At 46.5% G+C, this 19,570-nt stretch overlaps 2 protein-coding genes across 2 annotated transcripts in view; both read right to left on the bottom strand.

The window, feature by feature from the left end:
- Positions 1-12,771, bottom strand: part of LRGUK (leucine rich repeats and guanylate kinase domain containing) — a 53,266-nt gene extending 40,495 nt beyond the window's left edge. Inside the window, exon 1 of the mRNA XM_080393441.1 lies at positions 543-12,771. Coding sequence (XP_080249567.1) covers positions 543-752 — 210 coding nt within the window. The 5' untranslated portion in view covers positions 753-12,771. The remainder of the gene's footprint in view (positions 1-542) is intronic.
- A 104-nt stretch (positions 12,772-12,875) lies between these two features.
- The window catches only part of EXOC4 (exocyst complex component 4), a 412,836-nt gene continuing 406,141 nt past the window's right edge, over positions 12,876-19,570 (bottom strand). Inside the window, exon 18 of the mRNA XM_080393436.1 lies at positions 12,876-14,270. Coding sequence (XP_080249562.1) covers positions 14,033-14,270 — 238 coding nt within the window. The 3' untranslated portion in view covers positions 12,876-14,032. The remainder of the gene's footprint in view (positions 14,271-19,570) is intronic.

A 19,570-nucleotide genomic window follows, 5' to 3' on the forward strand; every position in this document is an offset into this window, starting at 1 on the left:
TGGAGAAGTCACACAATTGCTAATCTAGGGACCAAGATAAATAATGTTTCAAATGGTAATCATCTAAATTATAGCACCTACATGTTATAGCAATGGAGACTACAGATGCATTTCAACAAGGTAAAAACATGAGGTGATAACACTGTGGCAGGGGACACTTCAGAGCCCAGAAGAGCAGGGACTAAATTCACTTGGGTCCAGGGGCTTATTGAATCTCAGGGTTGGGAATATCATCAGTAAAGGGGTTTAATTTGGTCATCCATATACCAACTTATCCTTAGTCTTTATACAGCAGGAAAAGAGGGGGGCAATCCAGACTATCCTGGACACTATGGGGATGAAAGGGACCCTATAAATAGGCAGAAATGAGAGGTGAAGGGAAACAGGCCAAACCAGCTTTTCTCCTCTTTGGGGAAATGCACAACGTGGTGCTCCCATCGACCTCCCCTTCTTTCCCACACAGCAACACTGAGCGGTAAGGTGGGAAAGGGCTAGTTCCCTCACGAGCACGTCCCTCCCCAAACAGCTGGGGGGCACTGAACCTCTGTGCGCTGTGACTCCTCTTCCTCTTTGCCATCCTCCTCCTGCTCGGTCTCTCGGTGAGGCAGGCTGAGCTGTGGAGGCCGCAGGCTGGGTCTGTCCTGGGATAGCTTCCCAGGCAGCCACTGGGAGAGGTGCTGCTGAGGACCCTGAGAAGGAGGAGGCTGCTTCTCGAGGCTGCCCTCTCCCTGCTTCTCCTCGTCCCCCGCCATGAGCTGTAAGAAGAACCGAGAACACGGAGAGAGCCGCACACTCGGTATTTGGCACTCAAACACCTCCCCCCCACCCCTCCGACCAGGCCGCCGCCATCTTGTTTGCTCTCCCGTTGTCCTGGAGACGGGAGAAGCGCCTTTCCTCCTGAGGGCACGGGGATTCGTGCCAGCCAGCCAGTCAGCCAATAGGAAAGCGGCGGGTGGAGCGGTGCACGGCGGGAGTTGTAGTTCTTTGCGCAGGGCTCTCTGGCTCTGGCCGCCCAGCCGCAGAGCATGTTGGGAGTTGTAGTCCGCCCCATCGGCGTCCTCCTCAGGCGGCGCCCTGCGGCTCGCAGCCCCGCTCACACAGCCCTGCTTGTCTCTTTTTTTCCCCACTCCTCCACAGCACGGGGAAGCGTGTGTTCGCCTCCACTTGCTTGTTCCAGATCAGGATGCAACGTCAATACTGCCAGACAAAGAATCTTCAGGGCACCGTTACCCAGCCGCAAAGCCCCAGGCCAAAATGGGCTCTGTGCAAGGTGGCAACTTTGCTCGAGGAAAAGGGCTGTGCGGGCAGTCTGTAGCCCTGAATTCTAGTTAGCTGTTTTAGTCATAGGCCGGTCCTGGTCTTACTAGTTTTTGTCTGGGAAGACTGGTGGCATTGATCATTTATACTGGGAAGCACAGCCATCTGCAGGGGTGAGGGCTGTTTGAAATGGTGAAGTAATGTGTTTCCTTAAGAAAAGAGTAACATTTCAGAGCTGGTGGAAAAAATCTTAATAATTTTGCTGGAAACATTTGGGAAATAATCAGGCTGTCAGAGCAGGGGAAAGTAAAATGATGGCTTTTGAAATATCTTTGCTTGTTGTCCTGGTTTTTTATCACCGCAAAGGCCTGACTGTTTCCACGGTTGGGCTCGTGGGGTGTGAGGACACCCATGGGTGAAAGCTGCTGGAGTGGAAGTTGGTGCTGCAAACTCTCTGGGATGATGGTTTTGTTTAGCCCCACAAAGCACCGCTGCACTGTGTTAAAATCACTGATTTGTTAGTTTGAGAAAACAGAAAGCTCATCACATCATGTTTCAGGGGAAGAAATAAAAATCCCCAACTGCAGCCAACAACAAGCTTTGGGCTACAAAAAATGTCTTACAGATACGAATCGACTCTTAATATAAATCGTAAGTAAAGATGCTAAAGATATTTGAGTTTTGTGTGAGCATGTTTTGTGATTAGTTGAGTTGTGCACAGTAACCTATTGGCTCTAGTCATGCCCTGTGGCAGCTAGTTCCACAACTTCATTAGTGCAGAATAAAAAAAAGAAAAAAAATGTTTTCTCTCATTTTAGGCCTCTTCCATTCCCAGTCCATCATCTGCCTTTCTTCTTACATTGCAGAACAGAGTAAAATGAGAAAGTAAAGCCAGAAAATAATAGAGGAGGGGAGGAAGAGAACGTGCTGGGATGTCTCAAAGTACAGGTCCTTGCGAGATAAACATGGGGAAAGCACTGCTCCACAAGATAAAACAATTTAATACTGGGGATTAAGTATTCCTGCTTATTGCATGGGTCATGACAGCCAGGTGAGCCTTGAGAGTCTTGTAATTCTGGGTTTCAACATCACATAATTGCCTTTCCTGTGTTTCATAAGATGACACTCATCTTTGACTGCAATGGCTACTGCTTAAAAAAAAATTAAAAGAGGAAGATATAAAAACTTCTTATGGACTTTATCCATGGATTTTTATCTTTTTCCTTCAGGGAAACATTATGATAACTGCAATAAAGCTACACCAAATTATCTTCCTTCATTATCTGGCTGGCCATAAATGTTAAAACCCTTAATAGGATTTACTCCTTTTCCACTAAGCACCTTGTGCCCTCTGGGCACAGGCTGCCCTGCAAAGGCTCTTCTCCAGCTGGTGCATGTCTAGGACTGTGTTCAGGGATGGGTGGCAAAGGCAAGGGCTGGAGAGGTCAGGAAAGGATAGAAAATCCTGAAAGGGAAGGAGGGAACCTATCTGGGAATATGTTTTGGGAGGCTTTTGGATTTGTTGTGACATAGGAGAACAATTTCTGAATCACCAGAGCTACAAAGCCAAGCAGGAGCTGCTTGAGGACAGCAGTTACTTGCTCCCTACTGGGCAGCTGTAGCTGTTTCAAGCTTTCATGATAACTAGGATATTCTTTTCAAACCCATACCATTTATAGTCTACATCTGCAGATTTCACCTTCTGCAAACAGGGAAAGTCACTTTTTGACGTGAGCAGCACTTGCTTCCATCCTGTGCTGTAACTCCCTGTGTCCACAGGACATGACTGTCAGCCACCACGTGCCCTGCTAGCAGCCCAACGGCATAGTTCATGGGTGAAACAATTGCTGCCCGTCCCCACCACTCACTTGCAGTGTTGAGTCACTCACATTGGGCTGCAATGGCACAGGAGGGCTGAACCCGACATGGCCAGCCAGTCTGCTCTGCAGCACCAGCTGCTTCGTGGAGCCTTACACTGCATGGACCTCTTTGAAACGGCTTCCACTGTGTAAAACACTGCTGCAATGAAACAGAACAGTCCTACTGTCTCTTTCAATTGACATGGGGGTTTTCCTACTGTGCCTCCCATGTTTTAAAACAGAATTGGGTCACCCTCATAGGAAGTGGGCCACTTTTCACCTGGGTTGTGGAAACATCTGTCTCTAGCTGGGGCTTGTTTAAAGGACCGTTAAAGGGCTTTGAGAAATCTGCAAACAAGTTTTGTGCTATGGAAAAGCTATGAGGTTTCGGAGAGAGAAAAACCTGCAGAAAACCTTTTATTCTAGAGTACAACTTTGTCTGACATCTTGCAACCACACAAGGAGGAGCGCCCTGCCTACTGAGCCAGGTTGCTACCGCAGCCAGAAACACCTACAGCAGCAGAGCCCAACCAGGACCTGGTGCTGCTCAGGTGGCTTACCTGTCACTCAGCTAATGGCTGTTGGAGACTCAGGGCAGAAGGGGCTGACTTGGAGCCTTGTGACTGCTCTGGAGGCCCTGTCATCTGTGGTGGGTGGCAGTGATAGCCACCAAGGGCAGCTACTGCCTGGCAGAATCCCAGTTTGTGGGGTGCACGGGGTGTGCAGTGGTAGGACAGAGAACACCACTGCAGCCCATGCAAAGTACAGTAGCAGCATTTGGCTGTGGTTGGGCTTAAAGCCCTTTGTGTGCATGTGCGTATATACTTTTTTATTTTCTGTCCAGCGCTCTGCCTTTGCAACCTGGAAGCCAGCCAAATTCCTCACTATTCCCCAGGCTCCGCATGGGCAGGTTAGCATCAAACGAGTGGCGAGCAGATGGGTGGTGTGAAGGCAGCTGAGATGCTTGGATTAGCAGGCCGTAGGTTTATGGGAAGGAACTTGCCCGAGCTCCAAGCTCTCCAAGAGGCAAAGGCCACGTGTAATCAAATTAATAGCTAGCTGGGCAGCCTGTCTGTGTAAGATGGGGCTGGAGATTTCATGGGAACAGATGATAGAAAAAGAGCAGGTCCAAATACAGTTTACATGGACTTCCATTGAGCTTGGAGCAGAGCCAGCAGGGCTAATGAGTTCTCAGCATGGAAGTGTCCCAGAGTTTATTTCCTACCATCTGGAAAATGCCTGCCCTTCCACTGGGATTTGTGATGATTCAGACAGGAGAAGGGATTATTAAAACCTCAGAAACACTTGTCCTCCCTCCCTGTCTCTCCCCACCCCATCTGTTTGGTTTGGCAATGTAGGGACCGGCTGCCTGCTCACGTGCTCCAAGATGAAATGGCTCCTTTAAGACCCCTCTCCTTGGGGGATGGCAACTGAAATGAAATTAGCCTTATGTATTTTGGGCTAGAGACAGATTGTTCCTGAATTAGGCCATTAAAAAAAAAAAAAAGAAGCAGTCTTGGGGAAACAAAATACCTAGGTGGTAATGGGAATTTTGGTGGACGCAGAAAATAGCTGAGGTGGTGGAAATTGTCACCCCAGACATCATCCTTCTAGTGCCACATCCCTGGTCCAGCACAACCCATCCAGCCAGGGGATTACCTAGGATATGTTCTCCTTCCTTAGTAGAAAGGATGAAAAATTGAGCTTTTCCCTCCATAAATCACATAGTGCAAATTACACTTTGAAAGCTGAGCACGGCCATCCCAAAGGGCTGACAGCTGTCTGTCCATCTTCTTCCAGGAGCCATGTTGGGTTTTATGCCTTGTCAATGATTCATGCACTTCCCTCTGCCTTGCCTTCATTCCTCTGTGTCCCCAGCAGCTGCTATCACCTTTTAGCTCCAGCTTCTCTGTGGTCTTGGGTGGGTACCATTTCTTGGCAGGGTTTGGTGTTCCCACCCCCGAAGTATTACCCTTTCTCCCCTGGTTTGCTTCATTATTGTCCTCACCTGGCTGCTCCTGAAAAGCAAGGCTGGCCACGAACATCAGAGAAGCCATTTGCTGGCAGCCACCCTGTACCTCCATGGACAAGGGTCACATCTGAGTGGCACTGCACAGAGTTGTGGGGTTTGACTTTGTACCGGTGCCTTTGAAGTTGTCAGATGAGCATGGTGGAGGTCTTAGCAGTACTTATTTATATGTAAATAATCTTCAAACACCACCCACAAGCTGCTCCTTATTAACACTGTGGCATGTGTTCGATACAGCTGGGCCTTGTGTGCTGTGCACACAGCCTTTGCCACCATAGGGCAAGCACAATGAGACTCTTTGTCTCATTGCATGTGTGACACTGAGGGGGCAGTGGTGGTGGGTGCTGGAGCATGTGGTGGTCTCAGCCTCCAGGGAAAGGGCTGTGCTTGTATATTCACACAGCTCATCTACAAGCTGATTCCTTTGGTGCCTGTCCTGTTTGAAGATCTTTGTACCAGCCTGTCTTGCTCATCTGCATCTGTTTGCAACCAGCTCTCCTGGCTTATTGCCACCACTTAGTCAAAATTTGGGGATGCAAATTTGCAGCACAGCTGCACAAGGAACTGTTCCGTTGGGATGAGCAGGCACAGATGGCTTGGGAGAGGAATGTGACAGAAAAGCCAGAGGACCACGATTTCATGGACTGCCAGTGGCCATCTCTGAACATGCAGGTCTGCAGGGCTTCACATCAGAACATGGCAACTCGTCCTAGCAGCAGGAGCCCTTACTCACCTGAGTAGCCACCCTGGCCACAGTGGAACACTACTGACTGCTTGTTGTGACCACTGGATCCGTGGAGGGGAGGGAGCATCTGCCCAGTTGCTGCAGAAGATCTGTCAGGTCCCATGTCACCATCTGTCTCCATATTTGACCAATCATCTGTAAGGCACCCCCTCCAGTCCCCTATTATCATCTCTGTGCTCAGACCACCCTTACTCAACGTTTCCCTCCTCCATGTCCTCCCCATGGCAGGGTTGACCCCCCTGTGGGAGTCAGTGGCTGTGTGCCCATGGACGTTTTGGTGTTCTTCCATCCAGCCTCTGCATTCAGTAATGCAGATTCTCTTGATCCATTAAAGGGCAGGGGGGAGGATGGCACAAGGTCTTGCCTCTGGTTGCCCAGAGTGTTTGGGGTAATCTACTCACGTTTAAGGAATCATTAAAAACACAGCAGCTGTTCAAAGAGTGTCCTTCTTCTGTAATCAGCTGGGAAAGAGCTAATCATGCAGATGAGGGACTTTGACAGTTCCCCTAAATGCCTGGGCTTCTCTTCTGAGTGATTAATGAGCAACAGCTCAGGATACAGGCTTAGTTATTCACAGCCTCATCTGACATGTTCCTGCTTTTCATGTGAGAAGGGGGATTTCTGGATGCACCAAGGAGAGATAAATCTTCTAGGCCAACATTCAGTCAGTGAAAGGAGAATGGCTGGCTGGTAGCCAGGAGGGTAAGAGGAAATGCAACCCACATCATGGCCAGCCTGTCTCAGTGAAGATCAGTGGTTTGAGGTAGATTCCGTCCCAAAAACAGGTCTAGAAAAGCCCTCACTGCACTCAGTTTCTCAAGCTGCAAGCTTAAAGGAGATGGAGGCAGGTGAGAAATTACTCCAGCTGTACTAATAAAGGAAAACTGGCTAATCTGCTGTTCCCTCATTGCCGAAGGGGCTGATGTGCCAGAGGATGAGAGATGTTTCCCCAGACATTCAGTCTCACGTTGCGTTTCAAATAGCGCTTGGCTGTATTGTGAAACGTTCCCCAAATTCTCCTGGCTCTGGAACAGCAAACACTGAACAGAGCATTAAAAAAAGACCCCAAAACCAAACCCAGAACTGAAGCTCTAAATCAGCCATTATTATTCTAATAAAACCTTTCCACTATTGACAGAGGGAGCATTTTATACTCAGAAGTGTTAACAGCAAACACTGGCCTTAAATACATTGATTTACTATTCAATTATAAAAACAATCAGCTCCCAAATACATGCCAGATGCAAAGCAGATTTATAGGCAGCCTTAACACTCGGATAGCTCTTTGCGCTTGCAAAAGCCCCATGCAAATTCACTCATTGGTGATTCACCAAGAAGCACCAAGCAATAAAAGGACCCAGCTAGATGTAGGGAGGAAGGGGGAACCTGAAATGCTGCCTTGGTGCTCCTGTGTAGGAGGAGAAGTAAGGTGTAAAACAGACGGGTTGCATGCTGCTCAAATCATGCTTAACCCAGCTTTGCAGGTCCTAGTTTTCATGGTGATGGGGCAGATGTGTCAGTCTATTTGACACCTTCCCCCTTCAGCTTATTCCTATGGCAGTGTTACTGGTATTCAGCCTGCTGGGAGCACCGCCAAACTCCTTAAATCATTTCCCTGCAGCCAGTGGCTTGGGATTACTAATTTCCTCTTGGTTCTCTTGTATTTCTTGCTGTAGCTCCTTGAGCTTTTCCACTGGGGGAGTTGCAGAGTGTGTGTGTGCCGGCTGCCTTGCATTTGAAGTCCCTATGTGGGGATAGCTGCCAACACCCTGCATGAGCAAAGCAATAGTCTTAAAAGTTTTGGATGAGGGGTCAGAGGGGCTTGGGGGAGCCCAGGTCTCTCTCATGAGCTCCCTGTCTTTCTGACAGTCTGAGCCCACTGGGGAGTTTGCCCAGGAGGGCAAGGTGGCAACAAACCTCCTTCCCTAATGTCTGTCCCAATGAGGAGATGACATCTCACTTCAGTACAACACTGTCTGCACCCAACCTGTCGTGTCTCAGAAACTCTGCTCTCCTCTGGTCCCTTGCTGGTGTTGGTAGGATGTGATAGCAGGCAGGGGACGAACCAGGCACCGTGGGGGATCAGAGGTGCCTTGCAAACTGTACCTTAGCACGAGGGGACGAAGACTCTGACAGCCAATCCTGCTAAGAGAAGATCAGAGAGATGATGTCTGGTTATTACAGAGCTGATGGGGTTAGCTATGTTCAGAGCCAGGAAGGCACTGCAATGTCATGTGTTGTTTTTCATTGCAAGGTGTCTTTAATTGGGCAGGGGCCCAGCAAACAGTACAGCTACCGAGGGAGGGAGAGACCTGTGGAGACGTATTTCATCTCTAGGCCAGTTCCTCTTGCATCTTCCCCTGGATGACCAGGAAAACGCAATGTGTGTAACACAAATATCACTGGATCTCCATCAGCCTCTCTCTTGTGGATCCTCTGGCTGTTAGTCCCTGTACTGCTCAGCTCAGCCCTGGCCTGCTTGTGCTTATCAGAGTCCAGCGATGGAGGGGGAACTTAGCCAGGAGCAAGAGCAGTAGCTTTGTCTCAGCTGCAGAGGCATGAAAAATAACTGTGGTTTTAATTTAAGTCACTGCAGGCCTTTGGAAGTGTTTGGGATTCAGGCTGCTTTCTATTTCTCTTTTTTTCCCCCAGACCTGCTTTCACCTCTCCAATTGTCAGAGCCACAAGGATGGCTGGGTGCCATCGGACGGATGAGCACACTGAGCTGTAGCAGCAGAGGGAGTGATTTGTCTGTGCCAAATATATTTCATGCTGCAACTTGGTAGAGGAAATTACAAACACTGAAGTCCAAAGCCCTAACAGTCCAATTTTCTCCACTGATTGCCACTGCGCCTAAGCCTAACAGAGTAAATAATGAACACCGATGCAATGAACTTCCCAATAAATCACTTCTGATGAATTTCACACAGGTCATCCAAAAGCAAATTTAATGACTAAATGCTGGCTGCAGCTACCTTTTTTTTTTCTTTTTTTTTTTTTCCTTGTCCTGGCTCAGTTGTTAGATCCAATCAGCAAAGGAAGGAACAGAAAATAAAATGCCTTATTTCTGAGCACGCTCCCTATTTGATGCAAAAAGCTAAAACATGAACTGATGAACTGCAGGCCACAGGCATCTCCAGCTCAGAATGACAGTTTTGCCCAACAATGAAAGAGCAGGGCTAGTACACCAGGGACCATGGCCTGGAGAACATTTGACTTCCCTGCATCTCAGCTTCCTTTTGAGTTTATGATCTGTCACGCCTATTTGGAGCGCAAACTCTTCAGGGCAGAACATCCTCTGTTACGCACGTATGTAGCGGTTGGACATCCAGCCACGTCTGAGGCTCAAGTTGCTACTGTGCTATAACTGATGTGGGTCAGTAGGCATTTAAAGTGCAGTAGGATGAATCCTTGGTAATGAATTAGAGCACAGTCAGCTTTGTGGCCAAGGTCTGCAGTGGTGGATGGGGCTTGTGTATCATACTGCATTATTCCACTACGGGAATTAATCCCCAGGACTAAGTATCATTGTGCAAGTGGCCATTTGTGTGACTTTTCCATGTCCCAGCTCAGTAAAATGACTCCCTTCCCCCCGCCCCAAAAGCTCCCTGCTTGTCTAAGAGCAATAGAATCAACATTACTGCAGTGCTAATTTCCTCTTGGCAACTCTCCCCTGCTCTCTGTCTGAGTGCCCTCCCCTTTATTGCTATCTACCACATTTAAAAAGAAATTTGCAATTATGACTCAGGCTAATAAAATAAAAATGCAGCCAATAAAAGGCAAAAAGAGAATCTCAGTGGAATGACTGCTCAGCAAACCTTTCCAGCCAGTGCTGTCTCTGAATGGCTGCGCTCATCACTTGTATGACGGATTATGAGGTTGGGAGGACCAACAGCATGATGTCCCTGGGGGGCTTATCTATCTGTCTATCTGTGCACATGCGTGTACACACATACATACATTTGTATGTCTATCTGTCAGACAGGCAGGTTTATATCATCCTTAAACAAGAGGATGTCAAGAGGGAGGAGGCACTTGGGAGAGGACAAGCTGGTGACTGATACACAACTGTGAGAGACACCAGAGCACTTTGCTTTACCTTTCACTTCTGCTACTGCGTCTGATGCAGGCTTCAAAATAGCGTGATAATTAAAACCCAGTAAAGATTATGAGGCTGTAAAAAGGAAATTGTCAAACCCTCATGAATTTTTACAGCCCCCATGAAAATATTTCATTTTGCAGTCTGGAGAAGTATTTCCTTGTCTCTTTAAGCACTAAAATGGCCACATTCATAAAATGGTTACTCTAAGCACTGGTGGAGCCGACAGCATTTCGTGGTGCATTACAAAACAAAATCTCTAGGCCTTGTCCATAAAACTTTGTGCCTGCAAGGTCACATCAGGACTGCAAACCTCCTTGTGGACAAGAACTCGTGCAGAGAGAAGAACCAGAGATCTTATCTGTGGTCTTGTAAGCAGGTACCAGACTGAGGGCTGGGTCCCTCCTTCAGGGCAGCAGTGGCGTTAAGTTGCGCTGTGCATAGCTCAGATCTGATATAAAGGGGGTTCCTGGGCATTTGCACAGTTTGCAACACCCTCATGTGGTTTGGGAAACCGTCTTCCACTGTGAATGTGTTATAAATGCCCCATCTGCGTGACTGGGTTCCACAGGCTGGGATGCAGAAGTAGTTAGTGGAAAACAACACACCAAAGAAAGGAAAAGTAAATGCTGGTAAGCTAGTGTCATAAAGTTTCCCAAGGGCTGGTACTCTCAGGAGACTTGTCCTTCTGTTGAATCTATAAGCACTAGTAAAATTCAGGACAGATCTGCACAAGACCATGACAGCATATGAGCATCAACAAGGGACTGTGTGACCTGGACCAAACCCAAAAGGGTGGCGGCTGCTGTATGAAGAACACAGGATTACACAGCTGCCTGGGTGACACAACGTGCTCTCAAGGGACTTTCCAAACACCTACTTAGAAGCCACTGGTGTGTCAGTACCACCCTCTTCTTCCAGCCACTTTCGGGGTTGGCCTCCTGACTGTGGCTTCAGATGGGTGCCTGTGAGTGTGTGTGGAGTTTGTGAGCGGATAAGCCAGCGTCTTGTCTGAATAATTATTTACTATTAAATGTAACAGCTTGACTCTAGCCACAGTAACAGCTTCATAAACAAAAAGCGTTCCCAAAATATCTCTCCCCCACCCACACAAACCCCTATTAGCGTGAGAGGATTTGCAACAAACACCCAGCACACAAGCCAGACACCTTGCAAGTGAACTCTTTTTTCTCCAGGGAGGCTCGGTGCCAAAATAGCCCCCTCATTGCTCCTATTGTCCAGGTGCTTTGCAGCAAGTAGGTTGCTTTCACGCCATTAGCGCTACCTAGAAACGCACGTACAGTGGGAAACTTCCTGGGAGATGGTTTAGCAAAGCCTAACTGTGCTGTGCACAGGATGGGCCTGCTGATTATTTAGTGCTGTCTCCTGGAAAGCAGCAGGGTAAAACCAACACATGCACACACAAAATGAGGTGCACTGCCTAAACAAGAGCTATCTGGAGACTTCTATGCTTCAAAGATCATAACCTTCATTGTGTGTTATACTTCTGAAACACCTGTTGGTGAGAAAACACAGTGCATTCAAAAGCTACCTTCCTGGGAAAAAATACTCAGTAAGGATTTGTTAAGGCTGATGAGGATTCATTCTGGTAGCAACATCTCGTGACGCAGCAAGAAAGCTTGTGTAGCATAAGTCACTGGGCGGCTGAAATAGAGTGCTCAGGGTCTGGATTCCTAGACGCTGCAGACTGCTCACGCCTCTCTCTGTGCCCTCTGGCAACCCTAACTCCCTTTATGCCCTTAGTGTGACCACTCCAATACGCAGAGAGAATACTAACTTCCCTTGGGAAGGTCTGGAGAGGACTGGGAGTCTGGACACTTCAGAAGAGAGACGCAAGTTAATTATATGCTGTAATGACCTCAATTGCAAAACCTTCTCTTTCCTCTACACCAGGTAGTCCCTGTATGCCACCCCCTCTCTTCTCTCCACGGTCATGCCTTGGTGTTCTTGTGCCATGCAATCCTCACATCTCAGGCCAGCACACAGACGTGAGCCAGGGCTTTGTATTTACATCTTGCAAGATGATGGACAATGTAAGGTGCAGTCTGAAGAAGAGTCCTTTAAATAGTTTGCTTTAGAAGCAAACATACTCCCAAGTATGAAATTATCTTGATTTCATGCAATCTGTCATGGCACCCGCCAGCACAGCTGCTCAGTGGGTGGAAAATGTGGACTGCAAAGCTTGACATCAGCTAGGGGAAGACAAGGCAGAGCCTCAGGTTATTAAGCAATTTAAACCAAAAGGAATCCCAAACAGTCTGACATTAGATTACAGCAGTCCAGTCTGAATTCAGAGCTCCTCACCCATCAGTGTACCTCAAAGGGTTTGAAACCTGGCTTACATGTACCAAGCGGCTTCTTTACCTTCCTCCAAAGTCTGGGTATAGAATAGCCTGCTTTCCTGTATCTGCACCGCAGCGCATCTTAATGTTTGAACAGGTGAATACAGATCTCATGTGTTACCCCAGAAAAGCCCCCACATCATCATATGCATTACCATGACGGTGTTCTCCACCTTTACTCATGCAACTCCATCAAGGAAAGGAAGGAACTCTTGTAGTTAATGGCCAATATTGGCACAAGAAAAACTGAGTTCATGAATAAAATGAGAATAGAAACCAGAAGATTCCTAACAAGTAGAATGACTGGGTTCTGCTTTTACCATGGAGGTTGAGAAGCTTCTTGTTCGCTTGGCCTGTGGTACCTGGGGCTTAGACTGAATGATTCAGAAGACCACTTCCACACTGATGTAACCTTGGAGGATGCTATATGAATTTGGACCTGGAAGGGAATCTTTTAAATATCACAAAAATAACAGTTCTTAAAAAAACCCAAACAAACAGACGAAGACCCAGAGCCTTTGGAGAGTCTTTAAACATCCTTTAATTTTGCAGTTTCAAGACTGATACGCAAGCAGTTGCACAGCTCAGAGAGAACCTATCTCAGCATGTGAAACCCAGCTGGGTTGAAAATTTACTTGGCAAATACAAATGCAGTGTATTTTTGGCTTGGAGGCATGGTATAAACTCCTCAGCCTCACTGAGTATGGAACTTTTTACCAGGTGGCTTTATATGGTCAAGGCAGGGCAGAAACGGTGACCTGAGTGCACCTCGGACTGCAGCGCTAGGATCTGCCCTCCTCTTGCCCTTGCTGATCATTAGTGCTGAGCTACATAAGCCTGTATGTCCTTCCAGTACCTCAAATGATGACTACAAAATATCTTTTGAGCTGGGGAGACTCAAAAGATATATTCAGAAAAAGAGAGTTAAGTTTTGTTATCACCTTACATTGGCAATTTTCTCCCATGTCCACCATCATCCAGTGCAGTATGCGCTGTAGAAACCGATGCCATATGGCTCTGTGATAATGAAAAAGTAGAAGTGGAAACAAATGGTCCCATGTTACCTCCCACTACAAGAACTGGCTTATCACTATCTGAAGGAATAAGCAACTCTATCTCTTTGCAGTGGGAACATCAGAAAATGTAATGCATCTACAATTGTACAAATCTACAATTGAGGAGAATAGTACTGGCAGAGCTGAAACAGGCTCCATGCAGCAACGCTGTTGGAACAGCTTCAAAACCAACACGTGACCAACAGGTCTGTGCTTGACTGTCATGGTGCTGTTTAGTGTAGTCTGAACTTTCGCTGAAGACTCTGACCTAACCCAGTGTGAAATCTTCTCTTTTCCCACCCCGCCAGGGATAGTAGCTTGCCTTACAACTCCAAACAAAGTAGCAGCAACAGAGCAAAGCCCAATATCCCAGATCTCCACCAGGATGCCTGTTCCCGCTGTGCAGTCTCTCCTGGGAGAACATGTTAAGGAAGCATTACATGATTACACACCAAAACCCCCCAAACAACCCCAAAACCAAATCTCAAATGGCACTTCCCTTCTCACTAGTACAATGCCACACAAAAGATAGGTGCTTTTGCCTTTGATTATAACAGAAAGGCAGCGGCTTGGACCCACAACCCGACAGCCCCTGCCGCTCAGTTAACACGAGCAACAGAGCAGATTACACAGTGGTGATTTTCTTGTCCTTGGTGGCCTGTTTGATAGCAGCCTGCTCACAAATGATCTCCTTTAACCGTTGCAACCTCATGTTCTGGGTGGTTTGGTCTCCCACACCTGTCTGGCTTCGGTGCAGTAAATTCAGGGCATAGATGTATTCCAGCTCTGTGTACTTCACCCCTTGATCCACCACGAGGTTTAACAGCTCATCTGCTGTGTTGTAGAGCATCTCATAATACTGCCTGAAAAGCAAGCAAACAAAATCCCCACTCTGGTGAATAGTGATACTTGATGCCCCACACCTTTATTTCTGTAGAATACCATGAACTGTTACTTCAGTAACATGAACAGAGCCGGCTGCATTGGGTGTTGTACAAAGAGCTCAAACCTATTCCTATCGAACATCAGGAGATGCCAAGTGGGTACGTACATGCATAGGCGAGCAAATCTCACAAATCTGCTCCCCACACTCTTCCATTCTCAGCTAAAACACAAACTACAGGGAACCGAGGGCTCCTCATTCCTAGCAGTTACTGTATGCCCAGATGTCACTCTTTGGAATCCAGTGTATGGGAAGCAGCATATACATACAGATGCATACAGACACATATACACTGTGAGGCACAGATGTATATCTAGCCAGCTCAGCCTGCAAGAACAGGAGTCTTCTGGAAAGGAAAGGAATCACAGGGGTAGGGGAAGTGGAGTTTTTCCTGTCCCTAATGAATCGCTGTTGCAGAGAGATGCTAACATGAAGCATGGGAAAAGCTCTAAGCCTAAAACTCCGGAGATGCTACTGAGATGCACAGATTGAGAGAAAAAATACTAAATAATGCAAAATAAAATTGGAGCCAGGAGCCAAGGTGCCTCTTCTAATAAGTAAATGATCATCTGAAGAGAAGGCATAATATAGAGGCTGCAGTACAGGCTGGTTTAAATTAATGTAAAGTGGCATTAGTGAAATAATGGATTTCCAAGGAAGGGAATTTAAGCAAGTACTTACTGGAAGGGAAAATGTGTCATGGGCCAGGTAAGCAGTGGGGCAATTCTGACAGCTGCCAATCCAACCACTGCAGAGGAAATGGTCTGGGACTGGCCGTGGGACCAGGTTATTTGCCCTGACTCCACAGCCCATTAGTAAAACTAATGAGAGCTGATGGGGCACTTGGAGACTTTTTCTTTGCCTCCTTCCTTTATAGCCCAAACTGATTAAAGTTCGAAATCAGGAGAAGAGTGTGTGACTCCTGGAAAGCACTGCCTAGAGGTCATGCAGCTGGAGGGGAATCAGGACTCTGGTGCCCTTTATGTAGCACTTTTCTGGATTCCTGGCACGCCCTTTCCAAGTCATACAGCTGCACTCTGCGTCTCAGTTTCATTATTTGTACCAAGGGTAAGGTATGGTGTCAGGAGTCTGTGGTCTAGATATTACCAAGACAAAGCATCCTGTCTGGAGGGAGCTGTGAAAATACAAAGCTCCTTTAGGCAGAGGGGTCCCCAGTCCTGGGCAGACCCTTCCAGGTCAAGGATAAGGGGAAGGCTCTCACGTATGACTCCACTGCTGCAAGCTCCACCAAGCAATGAACGTTGGCTGTGGATTTAGGTCTGTTTGGGGTATCACAATAAAAAAAAAATGGTGCATAGATGGAAAGTAACCCTTTTTCTAGAGGAACTGGTTAACTTGATAGCTTCATTACAGATGTTACATACCCTTAAGAAACAAGGATCTGAAAAGCTCAAGGAAGGAAGGAGAAGTGAAAAGATCCTTGTCTTGTCCACATGCATCACATGGCAGCAAGGATTTGTTTCAGCCAAGTACCGAGCACTTGTTTGGCTGAAGAATAAAGCAAGGCAGAATTGGGCCTGAGCAGATGACAAAGAGGTCCCTGCATGACTCCTCCATGCTTCTGCAGGAGCACAAGGGCAGGCTTCAGTCTAAATCTTAGGTCTTGGTGGAATAAATTATTTAAAACCCAAGAGCAGGGGCTGCAGAAAAAGTTGACACCTCCCTCCCTTCCTCTCCTCTGAATGCATTAAAATAGCAATCAGGGCAAACATGGCAAAGCTGCATATTAAATTTCTTTTGTTCTTTACTTTGCAGGCTCTCAGGTCTGGCTTAGCTGTGCCTTTGCAGAGAGCGTTCAGCATGCTGCCAGACTGCAAATCACTGCAGCAACCACTGTAAGCAGCTGTAGCAAAACTACACGTTTGGAGTGTCTCAGGCCTCACCTGCTACCACAGCCAGGCTACTGGGCTTCAGAGCTCTCTGCATTTTTATCTCCTCTGTTCCCTTCAAGATATCACCTGCTGCTGTGACCTGAGAATTTGCTCCTGTGGTTGAAAGTCTGCACCAGCATGACTGCTGTCAGGGGCCAGCTGAGATCAGGTGGGAGGAAAGGCTTGTGGCTAGAGGAAGAGAACTCCAAAATCATCAATTCAGAGAACAAGGACTGACAGGATTTGCACTGTGTGGTCAAAAGAAGGGAGTGTGTGTGAGCAAGAAAGGATACATGTAGAACACACAAGACAGAACTAAGAAATAGCTTCTGGGGATGAATGATAAGCTGAAGAAACAATCAAACTGTTAGGCTCCACACATTTGAGATACAGGCTACGAAACTCCTGGAGCTGATGGAGGACCAGTTTACCAGTGTCATAGACAGAGGGAACTTTGAGGGGACTTCTGCTACAAGGACACATCGTTCCCCTAGAAGCAGGGGGTAAATGGGGCAGCCAGCTGTCTCAGTGAGAATATTTCCCTTAGAAAAGAAAGGGAATCCATGCAAGCCACTTGAGAACAGATTTGGTAACAGCTGTTTGGCAGGGATTTTGGGCTGAGGGAACAATTAACAGGTGGATAGGTAAGGATGGCGGAGACTTGCAACTTCCCTGTATCAGCTGCTATTGGCAGAAGGCATTTGGGTAATCCTTACAAGCTACAAACTCATCAGGTTTGGGTAACACCAAGTCACTTTGCGTCAGCTATTGATTTCAGTTCCTATGATGGGGAAGCGAACGGCACAGTTCATGGTCCCCCAGAAGCTACAGTGCCACCACATCACATGGTATGATTTACTGCTCTACTCCCCTCAATGTTCACATCTCTTGTTACTCAGACTGCGATGCTGATAGTGCTGAACAAGGCCACTGTTTGACAGAGGGATTGAAAAGACCTACATGGCTCAGAAAAGAAGGATTTTGCAAAGCTGATGTGGTCCCCTGCAGAGCCACAGTAGCAAATCCTAGGTTTTGACAAAACATCAATAGCAGAAGCCACAAAACCTTGGCAGCATATTTCTCCATACTGGATTCAGGGAGAGGGAGACTAAACCCAACCTCATCTCCAGTCACAGGAAAAATGGCTGTGTGTCCACTCCACCTCCTGCCATCGCCGATGGATATTCTTTAAATCTTGGCTCCTCTTGCAGGTAGACACAGAAGAAACAAAAAATAGCAGATCTCATGCAGTTCCATTAGCAGCAATGCACTGGCAGGTGACAGAGGCACAGCAGAGCCTCAGACTCATCCTCCTTGCTAGCACTGGCACTACCGTAAACTCCCTCCCAGCCAGAAAAACACAGCTCATTCTTCAGCTAAAGCAGTTAAAGGGACACCTACTTACATGCAGGGACTGATAAAGCCCTGTGGGTCAGTGGTTTGAGGATGAGTTTTAATTTCAGCTCCCCTCTTTAGCTATAATTAGTCCTGTAATGTTTATGCTTGAACTTTACATGATTAAACAGTTGTATGTGGGACCTTGCAGAAAATAAGATCCCAAATTTGAATGGCAGCTATCTATCATATGTCTCTATAGTATCCTTCTGGCACCTTGATGTGCGGCTCCTTCCCTGAGTGCTCAGAAGCTGCTGTTAGCCTCAGTGTTTTAGAAGATTCGGGTATTTATTGAGATGCTTTAATACACAGTCAGAAATCTGATACAGGGTTAACTTTGAGGGTACTGGCAACAACTCCAGTACAGTTATACATAAAACGTGTAGAAAAACCAGTAAGATTGCCAAGGTGAAGATTTAGATTTAGGAAACAGTGATCACCTTCAGGGAATTTATGCTGAGGAGATGTGAAATGAGATTTTTACCTTTGCCAGGTCTGGCTGGGTTTTCAACAAAATGTCTGACAGAAAGGATATCTTGTATGGGGCAATCTCTGAGAAATTGCAAGTCTTTGCTCCAAAGCATTGGACTCATGGCCTTCCCAAGGTGACAGGTGCTCTGTCTGCACCTCAAAAGAAGAAGGAACAAGAACTAAAGCTGCTCTGTCTGCAGCCCAGACCAACCAATGGACAAGCTCATCAATGCAGACCAATCTTTGCCCCACGTCCTTACAGCTGCCTTTTCTTTTTAGCCTGTCCCAAATCTTGGATTACTGAAGAATTCTGCACCTAATAAACACAGGATTAATCTGTCACTCTTTTCAGGATCAGATTATTTTTTAATTAAAAATTTCCTACAAAATAAAAAAAAGCAAGCGAGACAGTACGAGTGAGCGAAAGGTATGCATTTTTAATTGGGTGCAATTAAAAAACTGTTGCTTTGGCATGGCATTGCCTTTGGCCAAACTGTATTTGCATGAGTAATTATTCACTCCATTACGAAGTCTGCTCAACTTTGCCTCCCTTGTCTTTGAAAGTATTAATAAATATTGATCAGACACACTCCTGTTTGCCTTTGCCCAAGCAGCTCTGATGGACTTATCTTCTGATGTTATCAAATAATGAAATATGAAAGAGAGAGTGGGATGAGCCTCTTGTTCTGTGATTTTTTATTTAGGCTCTTCATTTTGCTTTCAGAAGTGTATTTGTCCTGCCATTATAAATGCTCTTTTGATTATCAAGAGGAGATTGAGAAAAGCAAGTTAGTAAGGGATGGGGGAAACAAACGGATGACAGGTGAGGGAAATTTCTATTCAGTGAAATACTGGCAAACTGCTTTGTGGTTTTTTTTAAAGTTGAGATTTAAAACCAATGGGAAGAATTAATATTCATCAAAAGCTGATTCTATCATCTGACAAATAGGTTAATAAATAATAATAGTGGATTAGCATACCTAACCAAAAAGCAAATTTAGCTTCCCAGGCCTTCTGTCGGCTTTGATGTGAGCACAGCTAAGGACACATAAGGTGATTTACCCCACACAGATCATCAGCCTGGGCAGTAAGAGCCTCCCAGTGCTTCAGTGGTGAGGTATTTGGGGTAAGAAGAGGACAGAGGAAAGCTGAATTCATTTACTCACCCGAATATCAAGTCAGGAATGTGGCTGATGGGAACAAAGTGACCTGGGTGACTCACCTCATCAGGGAAATCTTTTTGCTTGTATGCTTACTCGCACAGTTACTATTTATTTGTATTATGCTGAAAAGCATAGGTGGGACTTGTTGAGTCGATCTGATACAACCGATTTTATACACATAAATGTGTATAAAGAGATTCTTAAAGAGCATCTCCCCTGATTTGCTATGGAAATATAAACAAATGCTGTTTTACAAGGGGAAGGAAACATTAATCTGGCTCCAAGCCTCTAGCTCTTTA

The sequence above is a fragment of the Falco punctatus genome (assembly GCF_963210335.1).
Source record: "Falco punctatus genome assembly, chromosome: 6".
Lineage (NCBI taxonomy): Eukaryota > Metazoa > Chordata > Aves > Falconiformes > Falconidae > Falco > Falco punctatus.